The 13,994-nt window shown below is 44.6% G+C and overlaps 1 protein-coding gene across 1 annotated transcript in view; it reads left to right on the top strand.

Moving 5' to 3' along the window:
- The window catches only part of PLXNA4 (plexin A4), a 488,679-nt gene that overhangs the window by 467,411 nt on the left and 7,274 nt on the right, over positions 1 to 13,994 (top strand). The window contains exons 29-30 of the mRNA XM_065829757.2: positions 287 to 456; positions 2,915 to 3,127. Of these exons, the coding sequence (XP_065685829.1) occupies positions 287 to 456; positions 2,915 to 3,127 (383 nt within the window). The remainder of the gene's footprint in view (positions 1 to 286; positions 457 to 2,914; positions 3,128 to 13,994) is intronic.

Below are 13,994 nucleotides of genomic sequence, written 5' to 3'. Positions count from 1 at the left end.
ATCACAGGTGGGACTGCCAGTACCAGAAAGGATGGGTAGTATCTTGACCAGTTCCATCTGACTGCTACCCAGTGGATATTGTAAAGATGCACATGCCTGTTTAAAGACATCTGTATTTGATTTCTAACTCATATGATGTTTGATAGATATTGGTTGGCTCCAATTTTTCAATTACACTTTCTGGGCCTGATTCACAGACAGGCTCTGTTTTCTGTGGGGTACCAAAAATCAATATCCTCTTGCTAGTTGACATCTCATATGCTTCTCTCCTTCATTCTCCCAACAGGGCACTCTCCAGAAATTTGTAGACGACCTCTTTGAGACCATCTTCAGCACTGCTCACCGTGGCAGTGCCCTTCCCCTGGCTATCAAGTACATGTTCGACTTCTTGGATGAGCAGGCTGACAAACACAACATCCACGACCCCCATGTGCGGCACACTTGGAAGAGCAATTGGTGAGTGAAACACCCCAGTAGAGTCTGGCACAAAGTTCTGGGCTGGAAGGAGAGGAGAGGGACATGTGGGTTGGGATTTGGTTGCTGGGGAAGCTGAGGAACCTGGTGTGGGGTTCAGAAGTGCCCAGAATCTAAAGGATGCTCTCAAGGACAGAGTCCTTTGACAAAACAAGTCCTAGTTTTCCCTGTATTACACTGGGATGGCAATATTGCTAAGGGAACTTACAAGGATATAGGAGGAGAAATTGTAAATTGTTTAATTGCCATAGTGCCCAGGCCATAAGGGTGTCTGGGGAGTCATGGAAGAGCATTCAGCACCACCGTCTTCATCTAGATTAGTTGTTCAAACTCACATTATAGTCAGAGAGGGGCTAGAGCTCCATTTGTTTGCCCACATATAGTCATCTAGTTCCATCTGAGATATTTTAAGGTATCCCAGACATCTACAGGGCATGTGCAGCACCCACAGGAGACTTGTACCCTCCTGGACAGGCAGCTGGATGCCAGAGAAGCATCCTAAATGGTATTTAGCACTTAAAGGGTCTGGAGCTGGATGTGACACCCCTTTGGAGTGAGTGACAAAGTTTTACATCAGCCCCCTGCTTCAGCTATGAGAGAGCAGCCTCTCTTCATACATGTAAGGAGACAGCAGGGAAAAGCCAGGATTGATGGAGAGAAAAGATTTTGTGGCTCTTCTCCGCTGAGTCTCCCTGTTGGAAAGAGTCCCCTGGGGAATTGCTCCCTCCCCTTCTCCTGTGCAAACACAGGGACTATAAAAGGAACAGCAGAGGAGAGCCATGGGGCTCCCAGCTCATGCATTTTTTTTTCCTTTTACCAGCCATGCTGATGGCAGATCGTCACAGCGCGGTGACATAAAAAAAGAAACCCCATGCACCAAAGAGGCTTTCAACTAATGAAACATTAGCATATTATTAACATTATCTGCGGCACTAATCTAAGGCTGATTGCAGCCACTCAGACTAAATGAGCAGGAGGTTTATTTAAGGGGGGAGGGGGGAAGGTGCAGTGTGTGTATGTGGGAAAAGGGGCAGTGTGAAGAAATCTGTTCAATCAGATTAAATTAACTCAAAGTCACATCATGGGCTTTATTATTCCCTGCTAGTGACATCGCCCCCCAGCCCCTCCCCACATCCTTATGCACACTCAGGCACACATACATCCACATTCTGCTTGTCCTCACTGTGGCTGTATTTGGCATCCAAACACACGCAGAAGTTCTGCATGGCTCACTCATCCACTTCATGCCCCAAGGGCCTGTTATGATAGGACACAGGGTAATGATTTTAAACTAAAAGAGGGGAGATTCAGATTAGACATGGGGAAGACATTTTTTACACTGAGGGTGGTGAGAGCCTGGCCCAGGTTGGCCAGAGAGGTGGTGGATGAACCATCCCTGGAGACATCCCAGGCCAGGCTGGACGGGGCTCTGAGCAACCTGAGCTGGTGAAGATGTCCCTGCTTATGGCAGGGGTGGCACTGGATGAGCTTTGAAGGTCCTTACCAACTTAAACTATTTTATTATTCTGTGATTCTATGATAACGAGCAAATGGAAGGAACTTAGGAAGAGGGGAGTTTATCCTGAACATCAGGTGAATTTGTGAGGCTGAAGAAAAACCTCCTCCTGAGAAGGTGCAGGCAATGAAGGCAGACTTAACAGTCTACCTGGTAGAGACAAGAGTCTGACTTCTGATCAGTGACACATCTCAGCTCCTAGGCCACAATCATACAAATACATTTGCCCTGACACAAAAAGGCTTGAGGCAAAGGCTGGAAGTAGATACCTCAGGGCATCTCACAAATGAGCAACTCCATTGAGAAAAGGCAAGGGGAAAAATTACTTTGGATTGCAATTGAAATAACATTTCCTTGGTCAGAGGAGATAAATTTTCATTTCAAAGATTGCAAAACATGCTCTCCAGTCCCTTTCTTTCCTTGAGGCAATAGGTTTTTCTCTGTTACTGGTTCATACATGTCCTTGGGCATAAGCTGTGTAGTGTGACAGTACATGTCAAGTCCCCCAATAACAAGTGTTCACCCTAAGTTTTGCAGGCGTGGTGCCTGTCCTCAGTCTGATGAAGCAACCAACAGGCACAGCTTTACATTACACCCTAACACAGAGAAGCTAGGAGTCATTGTCATCACCTCAATTATACTCTGATTAATTTATGTGCGATTTCAATAAGATGGCATTGACCTTAAGAGTGGCAAAATCTGGCTTGTAAAGATAACAGAGATAAAAGCTACACCTGAGGTGACTCCACTGCCATCCCTGGAGTCCTATAGGGGAGGAATTTATTGTATGTTGAAGCTTATCCCAGAATCCTTATCTCCTCACCACGATCTTTGATTCCCATCCACCAATTACTGTTGTAACCACATACAACAAAGCCTGTGAACCGTGCACTGACTGTCTCACCTCTTCTACCCCTCTTGCAGCCTGCCCTTACGGTTCTGGGTTAACATGATCAAGAACCCACAGTTCGTCTTCGACATCCACAAGAATAGCATCACGGACGCCTGCCTTTCTGTAGTGGCCCAGACTTTCATGGACTCCTGTTCAACCTCAGAGCACCGTCTGGGCAAAGACTCACCCTCCAACAAGCTTCTCTATGCCAAGGACATCCCCAGCTACAAGAACTGGGTGGAAAGGTGAGTTTTAGCTCTAGAAATAGGAATGACTTTATCAAGTGATAAAATAAGGCCCAACTTCATAGGTGGAGGTAGGTGGTATCATTAGTATTGCTTTCAGTAGATTTTTTTGCCTAAGTAGAAAGCTCTGTGTTCGCCTCTTGTTCACACATGTCTTGCAGCAGAGATGGAAATTTAATTAGAGGTGTGAACTCAAAGTGTTTGCCATCATTGTTTCTCTGGAGGAGAAACTGTTGAGAAGCAATAGAGGGGAGAAGGAAGGGGAGGTGATGTCTTTGAACCCTGTGAAGTACATGGGCTTCAAAATCTTTCCACACAGACCAGAAGTGGTTTGCTGTTCTCAGCATCATTGCAACAGTCCCCACACATACAATTCTCTCCCATTATTCTGAGTTCAGTAGTTTTCCTTGGAGGCTCTTCTGTGCTTTGAATGAGACACCGTAAGATTGACAGGCTGGTGACTGAAGCTCTGCCGGTATCTTCTGAAAGGTCAGAGGTCTTTCCAAGTGTTTTATCCACATCTGCAAGACCACAGTTGTACTGTTCAACCAAAGGTCGGTGTCTGCCAAACCTGCTCCGCAGGGAACACAATGAAGACAACTATTCATGTAGTACCAAGGGACTTCGGTTTCTCTAAGCTTTTCTGCAGAATGAACAAGTAGCACATCTTGCACTTCATGCAGTGGGAGCCCGTCTGCTGGAGCAAGCCTTGCAGAAGTTGATCTGTGCTTTGTTTTCCAATACGCCACGCTTGCTTGGCTTTATTGACAGGTTCGGGAACTGCACAGATGGAGAATGATTGCTACTCTGTAAATACAAGGGTGGGTTTATCTTACAGATCGTTCCTGTGCGATGCTATCCAGTTTTAAGCAGTGATTTGTCTGGATGACTTCATAGGCACTGTCTAAAATTGATATCATGTCAAGCAGGTTATACGAGACTTCTGTTCCCGTAGGCACACTGTGTTGTAAACCTTTGGTGGGGATGGTTTTCTCTCATTTTGTGAAAGGAGAGCATGTCTGATCAAAGAGCTCTGTCCCCTCATCAGCATGAGGTGACATTTTTTACAATAATTCTTCCATTGGTCTCTGCTTTGTCTGGACAATAATTCTTAGATGCGGTTAAACACTTCTGCAAATATTGTTTCTAGGCAACCTGTAAGACTCCTATGAGCTACCTTGCTTAATTATGACCTACTTATGGTACTGTGTCCAAATTTCTTAGTGTGTATTGAGGCTGATTGCAGGATTGACCTGGATAGAGGGAAAAAGGAGTTTGAGATTCATTTAGAAATCAAGTTTGCATAAACAGTGATACAAAGGTGTGATACTCTATCGACGCTTTAACAATCTCTCGTGTAGTGGTTGGTTGTTTTCTGTGGACAAATACATTGGTTTACATATGACCTTTGTTGTTTTTTTCAAATCTTTGAAGATGCTACATTTGTTTGACAAACTGAAGTACATAGGTGGAGAACAGGGTATTTCCTCATGCATCACCTTTTTTTTTCTGTATAAACAGAAGGGTGCAGTTTCCCTTTATTTCTTTTTTGTTCTCTTTGGTTGGTTGGTTTCTTTGTTTTTTGTTTGTTTGGTTGTTGTTTTCCCAGAGTTTGATTTCACATTACAACCTTTTAGAGCTAAATCCTATTGCCCAGTGATCCTCAGCAATAGGTACTGCATTTCCCTGGAAGTTTTCCTGAACAATTGGGTTTGCAAACGAGGTACATAACACCTCCTGCAGCTAGTAAACAGCACTGGATTTCTGTGCCCAGCATGTGCTGGGTTGTTATCTGCACTGATGTCTGACAACTTGAACGGGTGCCCAAGGGGAAGCTGCAGGTTTTGGAATATGGTTAGAGCCTCTGCCCTGCTTAATATTTTTGCGTGTCAGTTCCACTGACTCAAGGCAGTGGCACCTGGATGCTGTGGTAGATCAAAGGAGAACATATCAAGGATGAATAGAATATAATTTCAAATCTACTCTGAATAAATTAATTACTTTTTTTTTTCTTCTTCATTCTGCAATTGTACTTTAATGGAGCTATTCCAACTACAATGGCTTCCAGTACTGGTTGGAGCTATTTCTGCAGTCAACATCAGCTGGAGACAGCATTCTTCAAGACCACTAAACTTCTTCAAAGAGCAAATCATAAGATAAAAAGATTTTCAGTCAGGGAGTTGAAGAAGTGGTTGAGGAAATCAGAAGAACCTGAAATCAAATGAACTTCTTTGAAGAACAAGAATTTATAAGAGGGCAATTATGCAGTGGTAGATTGTAACACTATTTGAAGGCACTCTGGAGGAAAGACAGGCTCCTGCCTTTCAACAGGTCTGCTGAAATTGCAGCTGAGCTGGGTTACTCCAAGTCTTCCCTTTGCAGCTCCTCAGTGTGGATCTTGCCTTTAGGACTCACAAAACTCAAAGCAGGGAATGACCTGGGCAGAAGAGGCAGGCATGGGTGAAAGAACATACATCCGATCCTTTCAAAAGTAGTTTTCCACCTCTTTAGGGTGTGAATGTACATTGGGAAGGGAATAGCTACAGATTCTGTCCTGATCCATGGTCTACCTCCACATGGTAGTCGACTGGGAGTTTGATTTCAACAGTCTTTTTTTTTTAACCCTGTTGGAAGCAGAGGTGGACTCTGCCTGCTGAAACAAACCCACTGAGAAGTCCTGGCTTTTGAGAAAACCGGGTTCAGCATCCAGGGTTCTTTCACCATGAAAACGCATGTCTAAAAAGTATCTAGGTGCAGTCACAACTTGGGTTTCCTGTGGCAAAAGATGAGGCAGAAGTATTAACCCAGGAAATGGGGACAGGCTATTTGGCTTTTGTTGAAGACTCACACTGTAGTTCTAAAACAAGGTGGAGGCTTTTCAATTAGCATTATCTGACTCTACTGAAAAAAAAAGAAAAAGAACGGGAATGGTAGACCAGATTCTCATCTGACTTCTGTTAGTAAAACTCCATAGGCTTTGCTGAATTTACATTAGAGCAGCTTCAGATCTGCATCTTTTCAAGTTTACTTCAAATGTCTCCTTTGAGCCCAGAAATCTGGAGAACTTGGGAGCATTTGATGCAGTCCCCAAGCAATACAAAGGGGAGCCTGTTCTAATTGGGACTGTCTCATTAGCATTCAGCACCACACTGAAAAGATGACAAAGGGCTGTGGCTGACCTTTCATTTCTCTCCGTGCTGCCAAGCTTATGATAACACTTGTTTGAACTTCATTAACACCATTTAATTGCCTGCATCACAATCAATACGATGTTTCCCTACTGAAGCCTGGCATGGAGGCAGGGATGAGGGAGACTGAAAAAGGAGCAGAACACAAAAAGCAGAAGCCAAAGAGTTTTTCCATTGCACACTGGTGCCTTAAATACCTACAGTGCTGCAAGGAGAGGAAGTGGTGCTTTTACTTATCCCTGCAGGGACTTGGTCTCCTTTTGACTGCTTATTGTGCATTAAAAATAGCCCCTCAAAATAAAACTGAAAGTCAATGGAGACAATGCAAATATTCTTAACACCTTGAGAATCTTCCAATGAAGACCATTCAACTGTTTTGAATTTGAGCTTGCCAAGTTCGGGTATAAAAGAGGTTTAAGGTGACCTGATTTGCAGAATTCAGGATTACAACATCTGCAGTTAATTATGTTAACGTGGGTACAAACACTACTTCAGCTACCTCTTGGTGCGCAGGTCCTGGGTCCATCATCTCATCTATTTCCTTTTCCTGAAGCAACTATGATTTATATGACATAAGACTTTAGATGTTGAGGTCTTAAGCTTAATAGAAAATGCTGTGGGAGTATGTTTGGAGGGTGCAGAATGGATAGTCTGTACCCATTCAGGATCTAACCTACGTCACTTGGTAGCCTGTGGTTTCAGGACACTGTACTCAATAGATCGTCTCTTCCAGTGCAGTCCTTGTGATGTCTGTTGGCCACTTTGCAGCTAACTTCAGAAAGAAAGACAAATTGGACTAGTTGAGGAGAATAAAGATTGTAAGCTGCGTACACCATAACATTGTAAGTTGTTGAGGTTTTAAACTGAAACATTGGGGTGAGTCTGAGGGCTTTTAAAGAGAGCATCAAATGAGAGGTGCAAACCTTGGCTCTACTTCGAAAAATTCAGTCTTTTGTGTCTCCTTTCCCTGCCAGAAAAGAGGCTCAAGATACAGCATACCAAAGGTCAAGGTAGGGGAGTGCTGTCAGTAGAGATAATAAAAACTGGTGCTGGAAGTGGCCTCAGGAGGTCAACCAACCAGCTCCTGCCTCAGGGCAGGATCAGCTCTGTCTAAAACCTTCCTGACAGGTGCTTGTCTACCCCTTTCTTAAAGGCCTCCAACAACAGAGCTCTACTCTCCTCCAGCAATCTGTCCCTGTGCTTCTCTGTCCTTCCCATCAGAGTATTATTTCTCATGGCCAGCCAAAATCTCCCCAGCTGTAATTAAAGTCCATGCCGTCTCATTGCATCCCCAGGGACATGGGCTACAGCTCATTTCTGCTTCTCTGCTGAAGTTTCTGGTGTATCTGAAGACTGTTCACTTGTCTGTCTTCACTTTTGGTCTCCAAAAACATCCTGATATTTTCTCATCTCAGTAACATGTTGCTTTTACATAGCGTAGCTTTCAGCAGACAAGACGGAAATGTGTCTGTACTCAGAAGGTACATCCTCAGACCAAAACCCCTGTACTGGGCATTGGTGATGCCAAACCTCGAATCCTGGGGTCAGTTTTGGGCCCCTCATGACAAGAAAGCCTTTGAGGTGATGGATTGAGTTCAGAGAAGGGAATGGAGCTGGGGAAGGGGCTGGAGCACAAGTGTGATGGGAGAGGCTGAGGGACCTGGGAGGTTCAGCTGGAGAACAGGAGCTGAGGGGAGACCTTCTGATCTCTGAACTGCCTGAAAGGAGCTTGGAGCCAGGGGGGTCGGGCTCTGCTCCCCAGGAACAAGCGCCAGGAGCAGAGGAAACGGCCTCAAGTTGTGCCAGGGAAGGTTGAGGTTGGATCTGGGGAACAATTTCTTCACAGAAAGGGTTGTCAGGCCTTGGAACAGGTTGCCCAGGGCAGTGGTAGAGTCACCATCCCTGAAGGGCTTCAAAAGACTCATAGATGAGTTTCTTAAGGACATGGGTTACGTTAATGGTTGGACTAGATGTTCTTGAGGGTCTTTTCCAACCAAAAATAATTTGATGATTCTATGATCTTCTGCACTGAGACAATTCTGGGCAGTTTCTTCTCACAGAGAAACTATCTGTGCACCGATTCACCCTTCAGTCATTGCCTCAGTGCTGCCCACTCATCTACCATTTATTCTGAGAGGAAAAGCAGCAGAAAAAGTCATGCACATGCAAAATAAAATCAGTGTCCTAGCTAGCAGGTGCAGTCAGAATCATCCCTTAGATCATTCCAAGACAAACCTCTGGAAGAACTGACAGGTCTTCAGCTAACTTTGGGGACAGTAGCTTTTGTTTAGTTGTCATGCTATTATTGCCAAAGTGCAATCAGTGTCCAACAGCCTGGCCTTGAACTTGTCTCCACAATAAGATCAGTCCAGGTTAACAGTCTTGCAACTGCTGTAGCTGAATCAGCACAATTGCAAACTTTGCAGCTCAGATGCCTCCCAGCAAACTAAAACTGCCATGCTGTGTCAACAGAAGAACTGACAGCGTGTCCTTGCGCTACTTTGCTTCATCCCATAACAGACCTGTATGCTAGGTTGTTCCCAAGCTTTCTTTCAGCCCTTGTGTGCTACAGCAGTCCCCCACATCCCTTTCATACATCTCTTCCTCCTTCAGTGATCGGGATACAGACGGCTATTGCATAATCCTAATTATGTTATTGCTGTAATTGCGTCTGCCGTCTGCAGCACATGGATTCGTTACAAGCTTTTCATATGCTAAGTTGATTATTAATGAGTGCAGTCCCAACCCAGCGATGGCACAACAACAGCCATGACGAAGAAAAAAAAAGGATCTTTTGGAAGGCAATTAGCTCCATGCTAAGCTGCCTAAACCAGGGCTGTGCCGGAAAATTTCAGACTGGAGAGGAAGCACTGGCAACGTGGCTTTTCTCTTCTCTTTTGATGAGTTAATGAGTTACTGAGTGGCAGCAGACACTGTCATTCTTCTGTAACAGCTCTGCTAAGGAGCCTTTCCTGGTTGGTACCAAAGACAAGAGCATTTACCAATGGCTAAATAGAGGTAAAGAGTATTCCCAAATCATGGTTAAATTGCTTACTTTAGGATAACAGAACAAAATAAAACAAAACCAAAGAAAACTCAAAAAAGAGGACAATGTGAAAGCAACAAGAATAGTTATTTTTGAGAGTAAGAGGGAGTGCTACTATATAGTAGTGCGTCCAAAATCCTTCCCTATACAATTGTGGCAGTGGATGGTCCTGTGGGCTCTCCTGCTCAAGCCAGGCTTGAGTTGCTGTGCTACTGACACCTATGGAGTCACATCTTACCATTTTGTAACCCTCACAACCTCCATTTGAGCTGTTCTTGCGTCCGAGTGAAGGAATCTCACAAATTCCTTGAGGGTTTCTGATGTCTAAGGAAAAAGGTTTCCTGCCACATCAGAGAAAGAAGAGTCTTGAGGTCAGAATATGGTGTCCTCCTGTGATTTAGGGGAAGCTCAAGCAAATAAGAAAGGATCTTTTGATGTGCATCTAAGGATCTCCAGGAAACAGCTGAGATCTAAGGATCCACTGGAGATAACCAAAACTGGGCTATCAAAGAAGAAGGAACAAATCTGCAGCACCAGGTCAGTGAGTGGGGAACATCTGACCAAGCAGTCACTGTCTTCTACTTTTACTCTCAGTTTTGAGTCTTCGGAGGAAGGCTGGCTAGATTTGCTGCTTTTCTACCTTTCTATCTCATTCAGAAGGAATCTGGCTTAATGGCCTGGTTTGCCCAGAGAGGTGATGGATGTCCCATCCCTGGACACATCCCAGGCCAGGCTTTGAGCAACCTGATCTGGGTGAAGATGTCCCTGCTTATGGCAGGGGGGTAGGCTAGATGAGCTTTGAAGGTTCCTTCCAACTCAAACTATTCTATTATTCTATGATTCAGTCTTATATTCCCAACCTCCTGCTGGCTAATGTAGCCTCTGGGGCTATGGAAGTGTGAGTCAATGACCTACCCATGTCTCAGGTGAGATCTGATGGTCCTCAGCTTTGGGGTGTTCCCAGGAGCAATGTGGTGAAGGAGCATCTCACTTCCCATTCGTTGCCTCGCAGTTCAGCTTTGGTGTGAGAGCTGTCAGCTGCAAGGGTAGCAAGTGATGAGAGGAAATGGCCTCAAGTTGTGCCAGAAGAGGTTTAGATTGGATATTAGGAAAAATTTCTTCATTGAAAGGGTTGTCGGGCATTGGAACAGGCTGCCCAGGGCAGTGGTGGAGCCACCATCACTGGAGGTGTTTAAAGAATGTGTAGATGAGGTTCTTATGGACATGGTTTAATGCCAGTGCAAAGTTAATAGTTAGCCTCAACGATCCTGAGGGGCTGTTCCAACCAAAATGATTCTATGATTCTAAGGGCAAAGGGAAGCTGCACACAGAAATGCCAGCAGAGAAAAATGTAAGGGCCTCTGGGGTTTGGTGATAGCTTCACTGTGGTTTTGATGACATTAGGGGTATGCAAATGGCAGAGAGACCCTAAGTACCTCTGAAAATTTGAGTTCAAATAGAAAGTAAATACAGACTCAGCAGGAATGTTGTCATCTCCCTGCCAGGATGCTTTAATATACACATTCATAATTTCTTTAGATAGTGCAATGATGGCTTCATTAGGAACACTTCTCTATATAAGTCATTTGGCCATGCCAGAGTTTTGATGAAAGGATATAATACATTTTGCCCTTGTACTAAGAGCTAGGTTTGATTATTGGTACATGATTTTTTTTTTTACCTCCTTTCTCTTTTATTTTTCCTGCAAAACAGATTTCCACAATAACTTGGTTTGCAGTCTTAATGGGAAATGTCTGCTCAGGTGTGTGACAGCCAGGGAATTGAGTCCAGGGGAGACCAGGACACTTCACTGCAGTGATGGGTAATGGTCCGTGAACCCAGAACACTGAGATCACAGCTTGAGAGTCTGTCATGGATGGAAAGACCTCCAGCCCCTGAAAATCAGATTTTTGCATCCTGTCTTTTGCTCCAGGGAGCACTGCGTGTTGCTTTTTGTCATTCAGATGAGTCATGGGAGCGTTATGCTGCTGGGAAAATATCTCTGCAAAGGCTGGCAAGGGACTGGGGAGTTTTCGGACCCTTGTGAGTCACAAATCCATGAGAGCACTGTTACCAGGCAAAAGGGAGACAGGAGAAACTTGGACAAACGGACGGCACCTGTGTCTGCATTTCACTTTTTAGACACACCCCATCCCTGCACCCACCATCCTGGCACCATTTGATGACTAGCCAAACCAGGGAGGAAAAGGAACATTTCAACTGCCTGTTGGAGCCAGACTGACAAATAGAACACAGTAACTCTGCTTTCCTCCACTGGCCTCATTTATTTTTGCTGTGATGTAATCCCCTTCACTTTTCATTTCACCCTGCAGGAAGGTGCCTATGCAATATTCATGAGGAGCTGAGCTCCATGGGCTCTTCTTAGGCACCATAAATCAATGCATTTCACTGCATTGCAGGCTGGTTTTCCTCACAAGTCTATGAACTGTGCTGGTTGTACATGCGTGTAGCTTTCTTTGAGTGCCAAAACACACCTTGTGTTTTGGCCATGGGACTTCTTGTTTCTCAACAACATGTTTTTGCTCTGATGAGCCTGCAATAGCATTGTCATGGATGCCACCACTCCCCAATGTTTTCTCTTGCCTAGAAGAGTATGCAGCGCAGGTCTGATTTTGTCTATCTGCTGATGCTGAGACTTGTTTGAGTTAATTGGGAGTGGAAAAGGTCTAGAAATATTTACCATCATACTCATCATCTTCTTCTGGAGGTAATTCTACAGGATGGGTCCTCATGAGGTTTCCAGATGACTCCTTGACTCATAGACAACTGTTCAGGTCTGCCTGGGGGTTAGGGGTTAGACAAAGTGGAAATCAAAATTAAGCCCAGACCATTCATCACCAGAGTACTGGAAATGGGCAACATTTAGACCATGAGACTGAGTTAGACCAGGATTTTTGGCTGGACCTGTGCCCAGAAAACAAGATGCCAAGACTCATAGGAGAGTAATGTTGTGCGTACTGGGAGGTGCATTGAAGTTAATGAGGTTTTCTTGAGATTTTATGATGAGCCGGATTCTAGCTCTGGAAGCAGTCATGCTGGAAGACCATGTGGAGAGCTGGGAGAAGGGTGTCTGCCTCCTATGCCTTTATTTCCCAAGGGTTACATCAACCCTGCTCTGCAAAAAGAAGGTAGAAACTGAGACCAACCTATTGCAATAAACCAGGATGGGTGTGTGGGGCACAAAACCAGACAGCAAAACTAGAGCTTTCTGGTGTGAAGGGGTTTCCTGTCAGTGTTCGTGCACTGTGTTGTTTTTCACAGGAGACTTTGGCATCTGCTTGTCCCACCTTGTCATGGGGAGTATTTTCCCACTTGTCTGTCTGAAGGATCCTTATCATACAGCACTTCAGTGCCCAATTTCTCTGCAGTGGAAAACAGCCTCCATCTCAGCAGGTGTCTCAACACTGTTTACAGGACACCTGTCAGCTCTTTTGGCTCCCAGTCCCCTCTGCCTCCTAATTATAAAATTGTGGATTGCTGCAGCTATAGGCTTTTTTCTTTTTTTTTTTTTTTTCCTTATGCACAAAATGTCAAATTGCAGAAATTAAAAATGTAAATGATGGCGTCTAATTAACCAGTTGACAGCAGAACACAGCTGCGAGTGACAATGACTGATTACCTTCCGCAAACCTTGTCCTCCAAGACCTGCCTTACCCGAGGGAGGAAGGACATCAAAAACAGCAACTCCCTTAAAGAGACATTGCTCTGCTGATGAAGCCTGGTTGGCAGTGGGTCTGGGACATCCATATCCTTTGCATAAAGCCTCAGTCTTCTTGAACTCAAAAGGAATGTTGTTGACTCCTAAGGGACACAGATTTTCCCCAGAGTGGGAATGGGGAGGTTTTGAAGCCTGTTGCCTCAAACTATGACATCAAGCCAGCTTAAAATTTGAGGCAAAAGGGAGATGTTGAGCATCAGAGGAATTTCTGGGATAGGCTGGATTCGGTGTGGCAGGTGGATGATATAAGCAATAGATTCAGATGTACTAGTGTGAATGGTACAGCAAAGTATGTAAAGATTTTTGTCTATGGGAGATAAATCCTGAGCTCTCAGTGAACAGGGAGATTGGTGGGACTTCTCCGTGGGACTGGAGGTAGTGCTCAAAACCCTCGAAGTCCTGAGAAAGAAATCCAGCCTCAATAAGCACTACCTGCTTCTTTGATGGCATGGAGAAAGTTTACAGGATGATTTTTGGGATTTCAGTCTTAGAATTCAGGCCTCAAGGTGTGGCAGGGGAGGTTTAGATTGGGTATTAGGACAACGTTTTTCACATAAATGGTTGTCAAGCGTTGGAACAGGCTGCCCAGGGCAGTGGTGGAGTCACCATCCCTGGAGGGGTTTAAAAGACATGTAGATGAGGTTATTAGGGACATGGTTTAGTGCCAGTGTTGGTTTAATTGTTGGACTCGATGATCTTGAGGGTCTTTTCCAACCACAATGATTCTATGATTCTGTAATTCTATGATTCTATGATAATAGGATTGAGTGAATACAACACGTCTGGTATCCAGGAATAGTGCTTCAGTAATTCACATTTTTGGCTAAGTCATCTTCTTTGCTGTAAAATAAGAGCATGACCAGGTATGTCATTGTCATTGATGCACCAGAAGAG

The sequence above is a fragment of the Patagioenas fasciata genome, chromosome 1, assembly GCF_037038585.1.
Source record: "Patagioenas fasciata isolate bPatFas1 chromosome 1, bPatFas1.hap1, whole genome shotgun sequence".
NCBI classification, from domain to species: Eukaryota; Metazoa; Chordata; class Aves; order Columbiformes; family Columbidae; genus Patagioenas; species Patagioenas fasciata.
This window is presented reverse-complemented; position numbering and strand designations above follow the sequence as displayed.